General features: G+C 41.3%; 1 protein-coding gene across 6 annotated transcripts in view; it reads right to left on the reverse strand.

Annotated features, from left to right (window-relative positions):
• Positions 1-22,311, reverse strand: part of MORC2 (MORC family CW-type zinc finger 2) — a 39,243-nt gene that overhangs the window by 14,553 nt on the left and 2,379 nt on the right. For 5 of the 6 annotated variants that reach the window (XM_008710605.2, XM_008710604.2, XM_008710603.2 and 2 more), the window contains exons 2-9: positions 16,838-16,891; positions 14,969-15,003; positions 9,055-9,123; positions 8,447-8,537; positions 4,888-4,996; positions 918-1,077; positions 694-805; positions 62-187 (exon numbers count right to left, since the gene is read on the reverse strand). In XM_008710605.2, coding sequence (XP_008708827.2) covers positions 62-187; positions 694-805; positions 918-1,077; positions 4,888-4,996; positions 8,447-8,537; positions 9,055-9,123; positions 14,969-15,003; positions 16,838-16,891 — 756 coding nt within the window. The remainder of the gene's footprint in view (positions 1-61; positions 188-693; positions 806-917; positions 1,078-4,887; positions 4,997-8,446; positions 8,538-9,054; positions 9,124-14,968; positions 15,004-16,837; positions 16,892-22,311) is intronic. The other variant, XM_008710607.2, reaches the window with a different exon arrangement.

Consider the following 22,311-nt stretch of genomic DNA (forward strand, 5'->3'; position numbering starts at 1 on the left):
ATACAGCCACGGCCCCAACCTCAGTTCAAGGAACAGCAGACCAGGATGGGCAGGCCCCTACCTGGGCTTATATAGGCAGCAGGAGAGCCTCTTGGTCTGCACCTTGTGCCCATGGATGAAGATCCGCATCCGGGGATCAATATAGAGCACAGCAGCATAGGCACGGAAGGAGCGCCGCTCTGGCTTCCTAGAGGTGGCAGGAATGGAGGAGTGCTAGCATCCACCCCACAACCAGCTTGACCAAAGATATGGCAGGACAGCCTCTCTGCAGACCCTCCACCTACCATCTCGGCTTTTCTCACCACCCTGAAGGGCTACTCCTCAGTGTGGCCAGCATACCCCTCACATCCCCAGCACAGGCACTCCACAGACACAGGACACAGCCCTACCACTGGCCCCACCAGAGACTCAGCAAATCCTCTCCGGTCTCTAGGCTTGGTTTCCAAATCAAGGAGTCGGGGCAAGGGATCATTACTTTTTTCTTCTGGCTTAGCTGAGGAGCTGCTGTCCTATTCGTCCTTCTGCTTGTGGTAGGAAAACACGGAGTACTCAGCTTTATCAACTCTAATACTGGGAAATTCAGGGAATGGGCTCCCCCCCTCCCCCACTTCGCTAAGTCACCTCCTAAGCTTTCTCTCCCTGAGAAAATGAACACTATTTCCAAGCCTTCCCTCCCTTCCCAGCCACACTCACGTGCCCTCCGGGGAAGTCTCTGCCATCTGGATGTCTCTTGGATTTGAGATTATGTCTAACTCTGGCTCTCCGTTGTCCATCAGTTTAAGGTTGAAGATGATCACCAGTGTTCCTGGGAAACAAATTCTCCTTTTGTCCTGCCAGCTGCCACCTACGCATCCCCACACCACTCACGGCTCTGGAGATCCTGGATTCTAGGGGCTGTAGGCTCAAAGCCTACTTACCACTGTCCCCAGGAATCTTCATGAACTGAGTCATAACTTCCTCTTCATTGTGGAAGGGAGAATACTTGTAGATGAGTTCTGTCTCGATGGCAAACTTCTCCACGTTGTCTGTGACAGGTTCCCGGGTCCGAGCATTCCAGGTGGGCAATGGGACTATCACCTTTGGAGAAAGCACAGGCAGACACTTTGAGGGAGGACCCAAAATAGCCTTCCCCCAAGATGTGCATCCATTTTGTCCCTCTCCACAGTGGCTCCACACTGCCCCAGAGGTGAGGTCCAAGCTTTGCTGCCTAACACCAGAGGCTCTGGGGCTTCTGCACTTCCCAAGACTCAGACTCACAGCACTAGGTCCTCTGGGATATGCTGATTCATGCTGTGGGGTCTTTGCATGCATCCCTGTTTGGGATGGCCCTGGCCATTCTCCTAATTTGGTATTAATTCTACTCTTTCTACTATTGAAAAGACATCTGTACTTATCTAGTGAATCTGAAGATACATATAAACATACAACTCAGCAATTCGACTCCCAGGTTCTGGGAGTGTCTCCTGCACATATGTACCAGCAAACATGTAAGAGTAACACAAATATCCAATACAGAATGGATAAATTATACTATCATGTATTTATACAATAGAATAGTGTGTAGTAATGACAATGAACGAACTAACAGCTATTAGCATCAACATGAATGGATCTCAAAAACAGCGTTATGTGAGGGGCGCCTGGGTGGCTCAGTTGGTTAAGTGTCCAACTCCTGATTTTGGCTCAGGTCATGATCGCAGGGTCATGAGATCAAGCCCCATGTTGGGCTCTATGCTGGGCATGGAGCCTGCTTGAGATTCTTTCTCTCCCTCTGCCCCTCCCCCTACTAAAACAAAACAACAAAAAAAATGTTACCCGAAAAGGCAAAACAGAAGGAAAAAAACAATCTTATAGTATGAGCCCACTTATATAAACGTCATAAAATAGACAAAACTAAACTATTATTCAAGAATGCATATACAACACAGGTGGCAGAACTATAAAGAGAAACAAGGAAATAATTAAAAAAGTTACCTGAAGGCAGTTCCTTCAGAGGTGCAAGAAGGAATAGAACTAGTGAGGGGACACACTGAGGGCTTCTAGTATCAGTCTATTATGGCAGCTATCTAGGTGCTCACTTTATAATTATCTCTCAACTGTACCTGTTTTTAATACACTATTCCATATTATGGAATTTAATCTAATGTTTTTAAAAATCCTACTTTTATCAATTGTACCTCAATAAAACTGGGGGAAAAATCCTACTCTTTCTTCTAAAACCCTACCCTCAAGTGCCGCACCCAGAGACTTAGATGTGCTCCTCTCCCAGCCAGCAGCCCAGAAGCCCTGTGGACAGCTGACTGCTTGATTCCCTCTCTAAAGCAAACCAGTCCAGGCACCTCAAAGGTTCAAATCAAATGGCTCACCCTGAGAAAAAAGAGATTCTGTATTTTAACAAATGCTGGGGTGATAAACTGTTAAGGGTTCTGAGACATTTTACTGGTTTCTAAGAAGCTTTATGCCTAATGGTATTCATCCCTAGAGCTGGTTTGGACACATTCCTACCCAGCAGAAAATGATCTTATTTTGAAATCTTGGCTGAGTTTGCACTAGAGTACAATCCAAAATAGTGACCTTCTAGCACCAAGTAAGGAAAAAATTTCAACCTAGCTTTGTATTCTGTGAATCTATACCTGGCCCTGCAACTCCCATTCTTCACAGCAGCCCCACGTGACAACAGCATTACTTTAAACAGCATACACTTCCACCGGCACCCGTCATGGCCATCAGGACACTTCTTTAATTTCAATGTCACCACTCTCCTGGTTTTCCTCCTACCCATCTGGTCACTCCTGTCTCTTCTGCCGGCCTTCTCCTCTCCCAGGACCGCATCCTTGAGATCCCAGGTCCTCTTCTCAATCTGCACGCTCCTTTAGGTGAGCTCATCTGCTACCAAGAATGCCAGAGCCCAGGCCACCCCCCAAGCTCACAACCCAGACTTAACTTTCCATGTCCAGGAGAACTCACACTCTTCACCAAAGAGCAGGATGCCCCTCTCTTTCATTCTTCACCAGCTCCAAACAGCCCACATCATGCCCCAGCTGCCATACCAGAACCTGCATCATTCATGACCCTCCTTCCCCTTTCCCCTCTCCACTAATTAAACACGAGATTTGTGGGCCCCACATGCTAAAGAACCTCCCTGCTGCGATCCTGCCAGGCTACACACAGCTAGGGAATATCAACGAGTCTACTCCAACACCTGTCTTTTCAATCCAATCACCACACAATAACCAAACTGATTTTTTTTTTGAGAGAGAGAGAGAGAGAGAGTGCAAGCAGGGAGGGGGAAAGGGAGAGAAAGAATCTAAAGCAGGCTCTGCACTGGGTGTAGCCCAATGCGAGGCTCAATCACACAACCCTGAGATCATGAACTGAGGTGAACTCAAGAGTCAGATCCTTAACTGACTGAGCCACCCAGGCGCCCCACCAAACTGATCTTTTTAAAAGGGAATCTGATACTTGCTTAAATTCCCTTTGAAGGCTGGTATTAGTAAAGTCCTATACTCACCAAGGCCGTGAGGTCAAGCCTGACCTAGCCCTCCGTGCTCTCCAGCGGCCACTACCTTTCTTCAGGCAGCCCCTCTGCCATGTCCCTTCCCACAGCAGCCCTCAGGGTCTTGAACAGACTATTTCCGTGGACTTGACCACCGTCCTCCCACTACCCATGGTCCATCAGGAAACATTCCTGAAAACCACAGCCTGGGCAAAAGTTCTCCTGCCCTACCTTCTCCCAGGAGCCTATTCTTTCCAGCTGTAGCACTTCTCTCACTACATGTATGATGGATGAACTGACACAGTGCACCAAAAAGGCAAACAAATCCACTGGCTTGCCAAGTGAAGGTGGTGGAAAAAGACAGCCTTTCATTCCCACCATGAACAAATTTGCTGTGATTTAAAGCACATCTAAATAGGGTCAGCACAAACTTAATCACAGCTAACCAAGACAGATTAATCAGATTGAAACCCTGATTAAATTCACCTATCTGGGGATTTCTCTGCAGACACTCTCAGCCCCCTTTCTACAGATCTAGCCACTACTTCTCACACATGAAAGGAGGAGGAGTCCAGTCTGAGGCTGCGCAGACTAAAACTGTCTCTGACCCCCCCTCTAGTGAGGAAGCACAGATCTCACCAGACCAACTCCATAGATGTCTGAACCACCAGGCCACAAAGAATCAACCGAGCATGTGTTTAGCTTACATAGTTAACTAATTATTGAAATGTTTTAAAATCCGAATATTCAAGATTCATTAGGACTTCTTTCCAGCATAGCAATGAGCTAGGGCTAAGTGTCATCTGTCACTTAGCAAAGAACTTACAATGATGTTTTGCATACACTCACCTGCTTCACTACCTGCCCAGGCCCCATAGGTATCTGACTTGTACCTTCTGATATAGGTGATTAAAGCAACATATTTCTTCAACAGAAAAATACATTCATAGCACATTCCACAAAATCCCCATCACATAGGAAAGACAGTACTGCTCGTATTATTAGTTCCTATTATTATCGCAGGTTGTGATCTCCACCCACAGTCAAGAAGCCAAAACACTCCCCTTGATAAAACAACTCTTCACATCGACACCCTGCCAGACTGAATTCAGGCTGCAGGTCTAGAGAAGCTGCAAATCCAGCTCTTGGTTCCTGCCATTTGATGGCCTCATTCTCAGAAACAAGACAACTGTTCTCTAAAGCTTTGAGATTTTTACCTCCTCTCACACTAAGAGGTCTGCCTAACCCCTCAACCAGTTCATCCAACCAGCTAATCTCATAACGGGGGCATGGCTGCAATCCTCCAACCCCAATGAGCCCAGTATCACAAATAACCTAGGCAGATCCAGGAAATGTGAAATGATGACTCAGACCATGAGGATAGGACCTACTTCATCAATGCCTTCCTCCTCGTGAAAAGTCCGAGACAAGAAGAGGCAGGTCATGGTGTCTTCCTTCTTAGTGAAGAGTATAAAATCCTTCCCAATGCGCATTGAGCCCCTGAAAGGAAAGCAGAAATGGGTTATTCTCCCAAGGATTCAAAAACTCATCTGAAAAAGAAGCAAATTCACCCTCTGGACATGACTGAAACTGCCTCTAAAGAGCTCTCAAGACCTCCCTCCCTTGCAGGACCCTGAGATGAGGTCCACAGTCCTCATTCCCCCTGCTCTTCTATCAGCCTTCATCATTCCTCACAACCAGCCTGACCCCACTTACCCACAGTAAAGGCTCCCTCACCACCCTTCTAGGGCACATACACCACAGATCGTCAGCCCCAAGTTAACTCCTGACCTGCTGCCACAACGAGAAGTAACCCTGCTGCCCATGCATCAGGTTCATCTCAGCAACACAAGGGCTGCTGTACTCTTTGTGCCACCATCAGATTTCCCTCCAGGAACCGATACCTTCAACACATCATCTTCCATGCTGACCACCTCCGTTCCCATCTGGTCCTTCCTTTGTTGACACAAACTCCCTTCTCATTCACTCATGAAATGGCAGCACCATCAAGGGCACAGCCCATGATCTACACTCATACGTCCTCAAAAAAAAACCCAATATGATCCCAAGGCTCAGCCAAATATAGGGGCTAACCATACACAACATAATTCTTAATCATAGTTTTTAAGAAGGCCTATAATTGGCTCATGTCCTGTAACTACAACCATCTTGTCTCAAAATTGGTTTGCCACCTCAAGCTCATTATGACATAGGCGGTCCCTGCTTTTAGATACAACTGGTTTCTGGGAAATGTGCCTTGAGGCTGGGTTCCACAAGGTAAAGTCCGAATGGAATCAACTGCTTCCTTCCTCTGTTTGGCCACATTAAATCATCTGAGGAACAGGCAAGGACAGGCCTTTCTGGGCAACATGGAACAGGGCAGAAGTTCCAACAGTTCACTGCCCACTGAACAATGGGGCTGTTCAGCTCCTTTCTTCTGAGCAGCTTCTGGGGCTTTATGGCTATTATCTTATTAGTCTTCATAATACCCCAGGGAGGGGATGGCAGTGGGAAGCTTCATTACTCTCTTCTACGTACAAATACAAACGAGGCTGCCATGCCAAACACACAAATGAATGCCATGTCTCATTTCCCCAAATGCTCAGGAAAACGCCCAGGACACTATCCAGAGACACCCTGGGGGCTGCCAAGTTCTCTTTCTCCTCCTCCAGTTACCAAGATGCTGGCAATGCTCCTTCCTCTGACAGTTTTCACAGCCCTCCTTCTTCCCTGAAGCTTACAGATAGCAAAATGAGGCATATTACCTTGCCTTCTGTCAAAGCTTGCTCTTGACCTAATTTGGCAAAAACTCTTTGTACTTCTTTCCTCCCTCTTTGATCCTGACCTTGGAGGCTAAAGAGCAACAAGCCCCAAAATGCCACCTCTCTGCTAGCTTCCTTGCTTCTCAGCCCTATTCTCACCACAAATCACTCCCTCCTGAAACTCTTTTTCAACTTCTGAATTGGTTTCAAAATAAATACACTCTCAACACTAGATGGCTCCAACTCAATGCATCCTTTACAAAACTCATTCTACTAAAATATGCTAATGACAACACTCTCAACTTCCTGGTCTTCTAAGCACTGTCAAAGTCACATTTGTTTGCTCCTCAGACTTGCTCTGTAAGGAAGAAAGTCAGAGATAGAACCCCATTTGCTAGATTAGAAAACATATTCAGGGGCGCCTGGGTGGCACAGCGGTTAAGCGTCTGCCTTCGGCTCAGGGCGTGATCCCGGCGTTATGGGATCGAGCCCCACATCAGGCTCCTCCGCTATGAGCCTGCTTCTTCCTCTCCCACTCCCCCTGCTTGTGTTCCCTCTCTCGCTGGCTGTCTCTATCTCTGTCAAATAAAATAAATAAAATCTTAAAAAAAAAAAAAAAGAAAGAAAGAAAGAAAATATATTCAGAGAGCTTGCCTGAGGCCACAAAACTGCTAAGACCAGGTAGGAGGAGCCTGGCCTATAATCCAGATGGGAAGTCAGGACTTCTTTTGCACGGACTCTGAGAGACCTCAGTTACAGGGGATTTAGGGCACCAGCACCAGAATCACCTGGGGAACCTACAGATTCCAAGGACCTACTCTAGATCTAGTGAATCAGGCCAGGAACCTGCCATGGAAAGATCAAAGGAGAAATAAAGTAAGAATCCAGAAACTAGTCTAAGGCTCTCAAAGCAATGAGAGCATTTAATCCTTAATTTACTTGGCATGTATTATAATCCCAATTTACAAAAGAGGAAGCTGAGGCTCAGAAAAATAATTAGGTGGCTGAGGTGAGGTTTGAACTTTAATTTGTATGACTGAAGTGAGATGTACAGCAGCTCCAACTTTGCAGTCAAAAGGACCTGGTTCCTATCTCAGCTCTACACTTGGGCAAATATTTTTATACCTCTGGGCAAATCACTTCATCCCCATAAATCTCAATGTCCTCATTGGGAAAATGAAAATAAAAAAATGAGAATAGAAGGATTAAATAAGATCATCCAGTAAGGTTTCTGGCATAGTGCCAGGCACATGGTAAGTACTTGTTCTTACCATTTGGTTTCTCCCTTGAAAGACAAATCAAAAAGTTCAGGTACCATGTCCCTGATATCTTTGGAAGCACTGCCTTTCCTCGCCACACATCCAAAGCATGCCGCATGTGAGGGACAACTGATACTGTTGACTGACCAAAGCACCACCCTCTCTCAAACAAAACAACACTTTTCCACAGCAAGACTGGAAACATGACTCAGAATTCCATTTGTACAAACTCCAATTCCACTAAATCTTATTCCATCCAAAGGTATGTACAGCTGGAAGTGAGCATTTCAGAAATAGAAACCTTTCTCTTGGGGCTTCACTCAAAACCAGAACAACACATTCCAAACACCAAACTAGTGGGAACCAAGGGCTGAGAAAGAAGTTCCCAAGGGATCTGAAGACATTAGGTAGGTCCCTGCTACAGGGTCTAGCAGGACACAGAAGAGGAGACCATGTCCTCTGAAAGGGAGGGTTCAGATCTCTATTACTCACCCCGGATCTTCAGTGCCTGGCTCAAAGCATGACATGTGGCAGGTGCTCAGGGAACACTGCTGTGCCATGAGGCAGCTCCTTTAGCATCTCAGATACATCCTAATCCCGCAAAACCACCACTTGCATCCTCAAACCATAGGGTAAAAAGTAAGAATTTTCATCAGCGGAAGAGGTGCAGTTCCAGAGCACATTGCCAAGAGAAACCTACAGCTTCCTTCTCTCACCCCAAATGGTTTAGGATGTTCATTCTTTCAATCTGTAAGGAAAACTTAGCTGAACAGTTGCTATAAGCCCCCAAACTACTACCACTTTCTGACTTTTCTTCTGCTCCAGTTACACTGATGGTAGGATAAGGAATAGAAAAGTTTTCGTTGGACAGCAGGAGAGTATTGCTTGATTCTGTATTGAGTCCTATGACAGGCTTCTAGTATACTTACGATTTTAACCCATTCCCATACTGCCCAATCTGGGTGGACTCAGGTGTTCGCTTGGCTGACTTCCCAAACTGGATCACACTGGCAGCATCACCTGAAGTGACAGGCACAAAAGAAAGTGAAGCATTTGCATTTCTTCCCCAGGATCCTCAAAAATCAAAGGTCTGAGTCTTATTATATCTAAGCAGGGCTGTGTGTCTACCAAAACCACTTTCCGAGGAAATTCAGAACCACGAGGCAAATGGAGACAACCCGACTGGCCTGTCAGTACCACCATCACTACGACCTTATTCTGTTACCAGAACATGGTATGAAGGCTGAGGGAGGCCTCTGTAGTTCCAGCTCCAGGATGTCATGCAAGCTGATAAATACAATGTCAAGAGATAGGTAATCTGACTGACTTCAGGTTGCCATTCAGATCCTATCTCCCATGCTAGGACAAGACCTGGCAAATCCATTAGTGGAATTAAGCCTGAGATGTTGCAATAGACCTCTCTCTCTCCAGGTGGATCTTCTAGTCACAACAGTAAAGCAACAGAAAAACAACACAATGAGTATTCAGTAAAAAGAGTTACATCCTCCCCAGAAGAAGAAATCATCTTATCACTTACTTGGATCCATTCCTGCCCCATCATCCAAAAAGCAAAGCATAAATCCTCCTCGAAGGTCCTCTCGCCTTTCTGTAAAATAAGCAGTTGCCATTACTGGGTGGTTACCTACCAGAGGGTGGCAACATGGGTAAGGTCATAAGGTGGATCAATGTGACATTTGGCCCAAAAAGGTTAGGACAAACCTAGCTCCTCCTAATAGCCCTAGCTTGTGTAAGGTAAATGTCAGGGCCCTTGAGGGTGGGCATTACTATCAAAGGTTCTCCAATGCTTTCTAGTTAATGACAAAGATGAACAGAATCTTTGAGGGCAGGAAATACCTGGCCCACTAGACTAACCACACCTAGGACCACTGAATATGTATGTATTTCCTTTTTTTTTTTTTTTTTAAGATTTTATTTGAGAGAGAGAGAACACAAACATATGTGTGCACGAGCAAAGGGGAGGGGCAGAAGCAGGGAGCCCAACTCAGGGTTCATCCCAGGACTCCGAGGTCATGACCTGAGCCCGCTGTCTGAGTCACCCAGGCACCCCTGAATATGCATTTATTTCATGCAAACCTCAATCATCCTTCTGCCTCTCTCCACCTGGATTACTTCCACCTCTGCCCTCTGCCATGGACCCCAAGACACTAAAGTACTCCAACTACTACACACTGTACCTTATCAACACTGCTCAAATTCAACAGGGCATCTCCTTTGTGGGTTAAGTTTCGGGTAGCCTCCAGTGTGATCAAGCCAGACATGCTGTGGGCACAGTGGTGGCAGTTACAGACATGCTGTGGGCACAGTGGTGGCAGTTACTATCCAGAGGAATTACTAAGTCTGTGTATGACTATCCCCAGGCTAACTTGAGTTTCTGGGCTATCTGTATTCATTGCCACATCCTCTGCTTGCTATGGGTTCCTGAAATGGCTCCCTAACCTAGGAATGAAATAGCACAAGATGCAGTAAGAGCTGCCCGGTTCCCAGCTGGACTTGCTCAACTGGAAGGAGGAATAGTCTTTTGACAAGAGGATTAAGTCCTTTGACAGTACGGCCATGGCAGGGCTTCCTGGTTGACAGGAGGGGAACAAAAGAAACTGGCTGCCATTTCATTGGGGGAAGAACCTTTTCTTTCAGTAGCTGTCTTTTGCAGCAACAGGTGGTTACTCAAAGTAGTCTGGGTCTAACCATGTCACAAATACTAAAGAAGAGATTCCCAAATAGGGAACGGGGCGATATAGGAGTTTCCATGGTGCTTATGACCAATGATGAGGATTATGTTGACAAAAGAGGAATAGCACAGGCTTTGGAACCAGGAGAGCACTTCTACTAAAAGGAAGAAAGTCTATCTAAGGTACTACAGGGACAAGCCCAAGACTGCTTTGAAGCACAGTTCCCAAGTACTTTTTTGTTTCCTGCAAGCTGTGGTTCACCAACTTTACACAGCTATCTAAGCTTAGGAACCTCAGTTTAAAATACTCTTTGTCCTCCCCTTGGGCTAAAGATTCAAGTGAGTCATGACCACCTTCGGTTATATGGACTAGTGAGTGTAATTTAAAACGCTATTTCAAAAGTACTATAAACCACAGATTTTCAAGTATCATTAAGTGTTCAGGAAGCTGACTTTGCTGAAACATTAACAACAAGTGCTTCTTGAAAGTTCAAGAGCAAGAACCTTCCTGTAAGTACTACTGGTAGATAAGAAAATTTCTCCTTATGGCAGTGCCTCTTATCAGTGTGGAGAATCCAAGTGAGATCTAGTAAGCATGAGCAAGTGCAAGAAAAGTGCAAAAAGGCTTCAACGTTTCTTTCTGGAGGAAGCAAAGTATCACATGGAGATGCAAACTAGGTCAGATACACAGCATGGTAAAAGTGCTCTAAATCTAGCCAAGAGCCATCTGTTGTACACTTCAGCCATAAAACATACATGAAGATTCTGCTTTTGGAATCCAGAAATTGGTTGAAGCCAACTGGCATTCCTTGAACACTATATAGGAAATTACTTCTAGGCCCTTGTGTTTGTTAGACACATAATCATCACTTAACAGTGGGTCTGAGATCCCTTTCTGGTTCAAGGACTTCATTTAAAGATTTTTCAAATGGTTTACAAGGTTAAGAGATCCACCCGTAGAGGATCTTCCTGGCCACATAGGGATCAACAGCCTGTAAGCAGCTAGTAGTACCCAAGTCCACGTGATCATATGCAACACTGCCTCAGGGCCAAGAGAGACTAGCTGACACACAGTCACTTCTTCAACTTTGTAAATAGGCAATGTGGCATCACCACCTGGCCACAATGCTTATCCTGATCACTCATTTATTCAATGAGTATTTACTGAGCACTTCCTCTGTTCCTGGCTCTGTGATGAAGACAAAAGTAAACAATGCAGATATGATCACTGCCTTCATGGAGCTTACAGTCCAACAGGTGCTACTCTCTGTAGAAAATCAGTTAAGCAGAAGGGTTTAAGCAGGAGACTAAGAGCAACAGCTAGAGCAAAATGTAGTGTGCATAAGAATCAGTTGAAGAGCTTGTTAAAAATACAGATTCTGGGCTCCACCCCAGAAAGTCTGTGTGGGTCTGAGGAGGCACCTGAGAATTTGCATTTTTAACAAGCTCCCAGGGGATGCTGATGTTGTCCATCACTGGACCACTCTCTGAGAAGCACTGAGCTAGAGAATCAAGAACCAGAAGGTTTCCCTGCTCAAAACTATCTAACCTGATAACATACCAGTTAGAGACATATTCCTAACACCTGATATTTACTTTGATCAGTCAACTGAGTGTTATCTGATGCCTCCAAGCAAAGGATTTTGATGAAGAAGGTGGAGTTCTAGAAAGAGAAAAGTCTAAGCAGCTGGGGGTTGTATGCTCCCACTCCCATGATACATCTTGGAATAACACAGGGAAGGCAAAGCCAAACTGCCTTCTTTGCGGTTGTGCTTCCGATCCTGGTAGCAGCTATGTTAAGATTATCAGAATGAGTTTGGAAAGATGCTCATCTAAGCTCCCCCCAATATGGCCAAGTCTGTCTTCTCCAAATTAGCCTGACTTCCTATCATCCAACTCTCACTGGGAAGAAAAGAAGAAGAAACAGGAGAAGAAATGTAAAATGGAACTAATGAGTCAAAAGTCAGAGATGAGAAAAGAATATTGTCCTCAGCAGAAGTTGTAATAAAATGACATCCAAGTTCTTCATTGTTCTTTTGCAATCTGAGCGGTATTTATATCAGTTACATGTGCTCTAATTTTCCGCTTGCTAACCATGGTTTAGCATCACAAAGGGGATCTTTCTTTGAGGAGTGGCATTGCCTATCCAAGGAAGTCAAAAAGTCGGTAAAAATACCGAGTCTACTTCTGACAGGCACATTATGGTCTGGCCCCGTCTAATAGGAATCCTTTGGGTAAATGAACACCTCTGCACTTTAAGAGTCTGGTTCCTTTGTCACCCTTCTTTTAAAATGTGACTTTTTACTGAATTCAAACTAAATCTGATGTTTAAGGGGATTTCCAAGTTCAGTATCAATCTAGTCTCAGAATGGAAGACGAAAATACTTTCCCCTGTGTACTGACAGTAAGTCAATACTAGGGTATTACTAATTCTATCATTGTACTCATAAAATGGGGTTGCTTTTATTCCTCCTGTTGAATATGTTAATAAGGCTCTGAGGTAGAAAAGTGTGAAAGTTAAGGACATCTCAGCCAAGATTCCCAATCTTGAGATATTTGGAGTAAATCAAGCCTTTTCCTAAAATGCTGTAGTGCTTAGTACTTCTATCACACCATTTATTCCTTAACTGCCTTGACAGCTCGCTCAAGATCACATTATTGTTCTCTAATCATCTGCAGAGTGCTGTCTCTCCAATTAAAGACTTAAATTCTCTAATGAGTACTTAGAAAGGCCCCATCACATCCTCCCTGGACTCTTCCCAAAGCACAACAGGAGTAAGAACACTGAGCAAAGACTAAATGCACAGTGGGCCTTTCATTTAAATTGAAATCCAATCGTTCAGTTGTATTCTGAGTGTAAAGGATTAAATTTTCTTAGTGAAATTCACCCACCAAAGGTGGTAGGAGGGGGCAGGGATGATCTGTGTTTAAAATGCTTCTTTCAAATAGACTCAGCTATGATGATCTGTCCTTTCAACGTCACTTGGAGTAGAGGCCCATTCTCTGCTTTACCATCTGTGCAGTGATTAAAACAACATTACTTTCAGAGGTAGCTGTAATGCTCCTCATTAAAGTACACTTGAGATGTAAGATACACACTGTGACTTGGGAATGATGCCTCCATTTGGCCTTAGGGTTTAAGTAACCATCTTCTAACACTCTTCTGCTATGCCTCTGAGATGTATCCCTAACACCTGATATTTACTTTGTTCCTTTCTTTCCTGTTCCTGTTCCTTTCTTCTAAAATTAAAAGTCTTATTTTTACCACTTTGGCATAGCCTTTTGAGCAGAAGGCTTTCAGAATTTAAGCAGTACAGCTGACTTTTAGCTGTTCTGAATTATTTTCTTTGCTCCAAAGTATATCAGGCATGAGAAATTCATCATATCTGGGGAGATTCTTCATAAAATGATATAACACTGGAGGTTCTAAAAATTACCTCTTACTTTTTTGCTTATTCCCATTTATGAAATGAGTCCACAAAGATGGGTTATTTGGTAACTGTATATTCCCACAAAAACACTTCAGTCTTCTCAGAAGCTAGTCAATGTTATTCAAGACTTCAGAAAAGTTTGTCAGAGACATATATTATGCTAGCCAAATTGGATTTAAAAGCCAGCTTCCTCTATTTTGCTTCCAAATTTCTAGCATTCAAATGACCAAAAACATGTTGGTACAAACACTGAACAGGCAGAAAACAAACTAAAAATAATTTAAAATTTTTAAAAAGCCAATGGTAGTGACTAAGAATTCTTCCACTATTGCACCCACTCCAGAAAAAAAGAGAGAATCTCACTACCCAACAGCAGAGCCAATTAAATAAGCCAAACAGGAGACCCCGTTAATATCTTTCAATTCTGGGATGCCTAGGTTGTTCAGTTGGCTTACCATCTGACCTCAGCTCGCATCATGATCTCAGGGTCTTGGGATCAAGCCCCGGGTCCAGCTCCCTGCTCACTGGAGAGTCTGTTTGTCCCTCTCTCTCTGCCTCTCCCCCTACTCATGCACTCGTTCTCTCTCACTCTCTCTCTCAAATAAATAGAATCTTTAAAAAAAATCTTTAAATTTCCAGCAAAGCAGCTCTCCTTCCTACCTGACACTCTGCCTGAGAACATCTCCTCAGCAAACCCCAGTGCCAACCCAGTTAACCCAATTATTTTATGCAGCTGACACCAGCAACTCTCCAAGTCCTCACTGAGGTTGCAGAGAGAAACTGGCCTCCAACAACATCTCCCTTTGGCTCTAGTTACCAGTAAAATCAACCAATCAGTAATCCAACCAGCAAAATCACCAGTACTTGGTCACTTCACTTCCCACTACTCTACTCCATCATCCCATAAATCTCTCAGTGGCTATCTAAATAGATCTATAGGGCTGTCTGGGTGGCTCAGTAGGTTAAACATCTGTCTTAGGCTCAGGTCATGATCCCAGGGTCCTGGGATGGAGCACCGAGTCAGGCTCCCTGCTCAGCGGGGAACCTACTTCTCCCTCTCCACCCCACCTGTGCACGCGTGCACTCTCTAAGTAAATAAATAAAATCTTTAATAAATAAATAGATCTATAATCTAGGAACCACATGTTAGTTTCTTTACACCAATATTCTTGGTTTCTATTACATGCCTGACCAGAGCTGCCCTATTTCTACCCTATGACCTAGAGTAATCATGCCATCTCCCCAGGTTCTTAGGCATTTCTTCTCAGGCATAGCAATAAATGCATTCAAAGGAACTGAACATGAGAAGAAAGAACTGACATCTGACTTACCTGCGTAAATATCTATTCTGGTGGCATCAGCATCTCTGCAAAATTAAAAGAGAAGAAACCAAGATCCAAATGAAAATATGAAATATCAACCATCAAAATACATAGTATTTTAAGTGGGATGCATACTATTTTGAGTCTATTTTTAGGAAGTCACACAGAAATTCTGTATCCATTAAAGTAGACTTTCATACTTGGCAACACTATTTTCCTTATGTGTCTGTGAAACAGTTCTGAAGCTCTAAATTATTTAAAATAACCACATGACACATAGGGCCTGGATACATCTTTTTAATACAGATTTCACAGTAAAAACATCTAGAGGATGAAAGAACATTCCCCTCTACACACTAAAAAATTACTCACAACTATGTTTCCCTCACTAATTTGATAGCAATCATAAAAAATGTTCCAGTAACTTGTCCGTTTTTCTTTTGTACAAGATACTAGAGGAAAAACATCATCTGCCACAAAGCCTATGAAAAATCAGGTCTCACAGTATATACATTACAGTCAGCGGACTAATTGACAAGCCTGTAATCTTATCCTCCCTAACCTAGAAAGGAAGTTGGGGCACTCCATTAGACTCCAACCACAAGCTGAAATACAAGTTCAGTCATCAATAAAGGCTTGAAACTAATCAGTCCAATTCTGCCAACCGCAGGCAAGGTAAATGAGGCACAGAGAGTTTCATACATTTTAAATGCAAAAACCCCACTCAAATCCATACAGTTCTACATGTACCTATTCCCAAAAACATAAAAGCAGTTTCAAATATGAGAAAGACAGGCAATATATGTGTATGACTCCCAAGAATCTCCAGTTCACCATATGATATACAAAAAGGCAGTCTGCCACAGCACACCAGGGTCTCACTAAGCTAACAAGAGGCACATTCAAACACAGTTCCATTAAGCTATAGCATTTTTAAATTGAATACTAAAATTATGAGTCAACCAGGATTTAAACAAAATGGGAGTTTTTTGATTAAACAGTTTGTTAACAAACACACTTCCATAAACAGTCCAGTGAATAACAATAAAAGTAATAACGGTACAGGATTATAGTATAGATATAGATACAAACAAAAAATTATCAATAAGTTCGTTAACTGGGGATCGGCTTAGAAAGCACCTCTACCAAAAAAAAGTACCTGTCTCAACTCTTACCCTCTTCCTTCATTAATCAACACTTGGTCAATAAGCAATGTGTCTGAATTTCATGTTTGCATTCAGAAACAAAACTGAGATAATATTTTCATAATTATTAACAGAATCTTGATTTGGATATTACTATTTATTTTTGAGCCAACCCAAACTTCTTTCCAGTCTTGCACAGTAACATTTATATATCCATCACTAAGAACTCAGTACAACACAGTGTTAAAGAATTTCTTCCAAGCACAGCTGCTAACAATAGAAGACACCTTGATCAACTGGAGTCATCTGACATTAAAATATACATTTTGAGAACACACATAACTCTGGCATAATTTTAAAGACTTTCCGTGGTGTACTGTTCTGAGAGCACAAATTAAATCAGATCTTGTCTGTCCCATTAACTTGATTCGTAAGTTTTTATCTTAATTCCCTGCATTTCACTACAATTATCTTTCTCTAATACACAAGGGAAGATAACTTTGAAGGTCATAAGTTCATTATTTTTAGGGAAAGCAATGGATGAATTAAAGTCAATCAAGTAAACCAGAAGTATCAACTAACATGCTATTAAAAATACTTTTGGGGTAAGAGACCTCTTAGGAGTGAATTACAGCTGCTTACAGAATTGTCTTCCTCCCACGTTTTCAGAAGCAAAGGTCACAACGACCCAAAAAGTTTTCAAGCACAGGCTGTATGCCTAAAGACTACATACCTTGCATTATCAACCAGTTCAGCAAGAGCACCAAACAAGAATTCATGAGTAGTTCTGAAATGATAAATACTAAGAATCAGCTGAAGAATTACAGAATTTAACTATGACACCTAGTAAGTCAAGGTTATAAAATGTTAGTTTTTAGGAAAAAAAATCTAAAATTGCCATTTTTCCTGTCAATTTATACTACTGAAATTTAAACTTCCCCACAATTAGAGCCTTTAAGAGCCTGCTAAGCCCCCTCAAATGTTAATCAAGTTCTGCTATCTACTCATGTTCTTACTATGTTAAGAAACCCACTGTGAAGCATTAAGATTCCTATGTATACTACAGATTTAAAAGTTTTTTCACTACTCATGTTCTGCCTAGAAAAAATGTCTGTTTTATTTTTCATTGCCTTAACCACCTATCAGTTTCTGCATATCTCTAAGCATGCTCAATGGACAACTTGCTAACATTTTGCTTTACCAATACTTGCATATTATCCATTGTTGAAAGAAGAAAACCCATTCGTTTCTGTGCAGTTTGTACACAAAATATTACATATGGAAGTGAGGAGAAAGGAAAGAATAATCTATTCCCTGACATTTCAATTCTAGCTAAAAACAACTTTCTCCACATTAAAGAAAGGGATTGAAGACCCTCTTGTACAATTCCTCTTAGGACAGCTTGGTGTGTTCTTCCTAGGGTCCCTTTAACAAGATCATCTCTCTTCTAGGAGGCTGCTCAAAGTTGGGTTAGGGAAATACACAGTTACCATATTATTTAGACCTCAATAAATATGATATTTATGCACAAGATGAATCCTTAAATTCTTTCTCCATTTACATTCTCTTTAATTTGTGCTATTTCCCATAAAAGTCCTTTTTTAAAAAAAAAAAAAGATTTTATTTATTTATTTGACAGAGACAGACAGCCAGCGAGAGAGGGAACACAAGCAGGGAGAGTGGGAGAGGGAGAAGCAGGCTCCCAGTGCACCAGCCTGATGTGGGGCTCGATCCCAGAACGCTGGGATCACGACCTGAGCCGAAGGCAGATGCTTAATGACTGTGCCACCCAGGTGCCCCCATAAAAGTCCTCTTTAGATATAAAAGTTAGGATGTGTCCACCTAGAAACCTTGACTTTTGATAAAAAAATAAAATCTTTAACCTAAATAATACATTACCATCATCAATTTTTCAAAAATAAATTATTCCAGCTGATTTTTTTTGTATACCATTTCAGCCAATAGACAAAGTGAAAATTTCTGAAAACTTAGAATAAAATATACCAAAATTATACAACTGATGTTTGGGATCTCTGATCACTTACTATTATCATGTAAAACAAAAAACAAATTGTAAAATATTTGCTTATAAAATAAACACCCAAAACTGAACTGTCCAGGAACCCTGGTTTTCCCTCAAGTAAACCTACAAATTTTTACAATAGTAAATTTTAAATTAAAACTACTAGTTATTAAAAAAAAGAGAAAAAAGCAGTTCTTGGAATTTTAGGAAGAACTTTTTCCCATGAGATCAGTGAATATATCTGCTGTTAATCCAAAGGTGGTACCAATAAATATCTTACTAAAAAGTATAAATTTTTTTTTTTTTTTAAAGATTTTTTAAATTTATTTATTTGACAGAGATAGAGACAGCCAGCGAGAGAGGGAACACAAGCAGGGGGAGTGGGAGAGGAAGAAGCAGGCTCATAGCAGAGGAGCCTGATGTGGGGCTCGATCCCAGAACGCCGGGATCACGCCCTGAGCCGAAGGCAGACGCTTAACCGCTGTGCCACCCAGGCGCCCCTAAAAAGTATAAATTTATCTCCAATTCACATAGAAAATAGAGCTCAAATTCTTCTGACCAAAATCCAATCCTTAACTATTTTACATGAAAAGAAAAACAATTTCTAAAAGAAAAACCTACAGAAAATATATCTTTAATTAAAAAATTTAAGTCTCAATAATCACCTTAAATTCTCCAAATTATCAATTGAAGAAACAAAGTATTCTGTAGATTACTACGCTAAAAAAATAGGGAGAAATGTTAAAAAATTAAGGTGATTTGCTAAAGGTAATATAAATTAAATCTACCATTTGCTCTCAAGCTTTCAATCATTTTCCTGTCTGACTTAGAAATGGCTTAGAAACCTACAAAGTGAGTTAGTTTTCTATACTCTAAATGTTTTTAATTTTGAGCATAGTTATATAAAAATATAAAATAATAAATTCTACTGTAAAAGTTCTCATTTTAATGAGAACCTGTACTTTAACTATAGTCAAGGAAACTCACAAATATAGCTCCTGTAACAACAAAAGAATACAACCATAATAAGAATGGGACAACTTGTATGCAGAATCTTTGGAATAAATATGTTTAAGAATGAAGTACTGGCCTTTGGTAGTGAGAATAGTGAATATTAATAATCTTGAAAACTAACTCTGATACCCTTTGAGATCAGGGCAAAGAAATAAAAAACAAATGGCAACCGCTTCTCAGCAATACATATTTCTGACTGCTTCACATGAAAATGAGACATTCAGAATTCAGTAAGATCTCAAAAGGGCAAGTACAAAGTTATCTCTGGCTAAGTTTTCACTGCTTTCTACACAATGTTTAGAAATGTGCCTTGTAAATTCAGAAATTAAAGAAAACATTCTAAATGGCCTTCACTGTTCCACAGAGTATCAATGCTGTTCCACACATACATATTTCAGGTAAGTTAACAGGTATCTTTAAAATGTAGCTAAGGGATACTTTTGTGATATGTAGTGACACAAAAGGGGTCTTTTGTGACAACCGTTGGGAAGGTCAAAGACAACACTCATCATCTTCTCTATACCTTCAACTGATTATGGGTCCTACTAACAAACTCTAAAGCCAGAGTTCTAAATATTTCTTAAAATCGTTAAGAACCAAAAACATACCAACATAATTTCTCCCCTTTTCCAAATAATATTCACAGAGACACATTCATTGCTTGCTAGCATTTGAAACAGGTATTTGAATAAATATCAAAGAAAATTATTTCCACAGATGTAAAGATTCTTTCCATGTTATCCAAGAACAGTCAATTATCTGGAAAAAGACAAGGATTTTTAGCAAATTCTCACTTTCAATTGGCTTTTTTACCATTTGTGCCATGATCAAAATAGTTCTGCAGCTCAGCATTTCCACTGACAAATTCACGGGTAAATCTACTCATTATGTAAGGAAAATGGTGTCCCTATTTATATTCAACCTGAATTTAAACCAATAGATTACCCACGAGTCCATCATACAGTGATAGCTTCTGCTGTGTTCTTGGAGATGTTGACAACAGTTAATTGCCTTAATTGCTAGAAAATAAAGCTGAGTAACTAGAGCAACCATTTTACATTCAAATGGCTTTAGTATATTTAGAGTGTGAACCCACATTTCAACTAAGTCCCCCAAAATATTAAGTCTCTAGAGGTAAGGGGTTCCTCTATATTCACTACATATATAGATAAAACAAACCAAAATTTTCATATTGCCAAGATAATTTATTAAATGTGCCAACAGGAATTGACAGAGAGCAGGACCACTTAGCAGTACTGCAGTGATGTAAGACATGCATCTTATAAAAAAGGAACATCACTACCACCACTGTATCTGGAATCTAGCACCTAGATTGCTCATGAACTACTAGTAGTCACGTGACTACTAGTAGTCACAAAACCCACCACTAAAGAGCAGTAACAGCATAAAACCACTTTTATTTAATAACCATAACTTATTTCATACTAGCAATCCCTGTATTAAAAGAAAGTAGCCTAGAACTTCCACTTTATCGTAAGAATTTCCCAGGCCTGCTTTAAATCTTAATGCTGATGTAACCAAAACAACCATCAACAGTTATCCTAAACATCATTCGAAAACAAACAAACAAAAAAAACCCTCAAGACAGATGTTTACTGTCTCCAACAAATGCTTCAGAATTTATTAAGAATATATCTGCCTAATGACTACCACCGAAGAGGAAGCTGCTACACTGACGGACTTCTGGTTTATATAAATTATTATACACTGAATAAACAATAATCACCATCTATTCAATGTTTACTGTGTACCATGCATGAGCTAATTACTTTATAAACATTTTACATAATCCTCACAGTGTCAAATTAGCCCCCTTTCATACATGAAGAAACTGAAGATCAGGGAAATCAACCTGCCCAAAGACTCGGCCAGGAAGCAGGCAAATCCAAGCTTAGCTAGTTCCCAAGCCCATGCATGCTCCTTCCACTTGCACCACACTGATTTCTATTCTTCTAGCCTGCCCGGGTTCAGCCTGCAAGTCCAAACTACATGGGAGGTAAGCAAAGGGCCATACCTTTCATGATTCACAATATGGCAATATTGTAGATGTCAGACACCCTATTATGGTCTTATGTTTTAAAAATTAGAACAAAGGAGAAGGTACTATAAGACAAATCTTCCCATTTCTAAAGGTGACACTGCAACACTTAACACAGAGAAGATCCATCCACCATCACTAGGAGAAACAAGTCACACCTGATGAAAATTTAAAACCTCGTTTCCTCTAGAAATGAATTTCCAGTTATGTCACCATGATAAATCTTGAAATTGCTTATAAACTAACTTATCATGGTATTCTAGGGTTGATATTTTCTTCTGGCAGGATTGGATACATCCAAAAGTACACAATTTCAAAGGTGTGATCCAGATTAGAGAATCTAAAGCTTCCAAAATGGTACAGCCAACCCTCAAATGTTCATGCAAGCAGGTGGTTCCAATTCAATATGGGTAAGTCAAATTTCACAGAAAATTCTATTTGCCTTTAAACAAGTGACTTAACTAGAGCTTGATTCTTTACCTTAGTTCTGCTCAAGTGTTAATAAGATAGCAAAAGAAATAATATTCCAGAACCTCAAATTAAAGGTTTTTGAGATAAACTGAACACTTTCCAAGTAGGAAGTAAACCCTTTGCTTTAGAAGCAAAACAACCCTTAAAGGTAAAACTGACTAGACTTAGTACTGCCTAATGGTTAAAGACACTATGGCCAGATAAATCTTATTGCCTTAATTCTTGATGCCTTAAATTTGCCACTTAGCAGACGTGCAACTTTTGGCATGTTACTCAATCTGAGCCTGTTTCCTCAACTGCAAAATAGGAATAATCCTAACCCAGCAAGGTTACTATAAAGATTACTTTACACATGTTTAAAAGTGGCAAGAAGCAATTAACTGTTGTAACTATTGTTTTATTATCAAATAAAGTCTTTGGGGTAAGCTGGAACAACCCACCCAGTTTCGCAAGTCCCATTCATGGTCTTCCAAGGTTATCGTATTGTCTGTCATTCCAAGTTTGGCCTCTCATTCCACAATTCAGAAATGAAGTAACCATTTCTCAAACACAATCACCTGTGAACATCTAAGTGGCCTTCAAATGCTTGTTCTTAAACATGGCAGTTCAAATATTAAAAAGAATACTAAAGATTTTGCCC

This window comes from Ursus maritimus, unplaced genomic scaffold (assembly GCF_017311325.1).
Source record: "Ursus maritimus isolate PB19 unplaced genomic scaffold, ASM1731132v1 scaffold_33, whole genome shotgun sequence".
Classification (NCBI taxonomy): domain Eukaryota; kingdom Metazoa; phylum Chordata; class Mammalia; order Carnivora; family Ursidae; genus Ursus; species Ursus maritimus.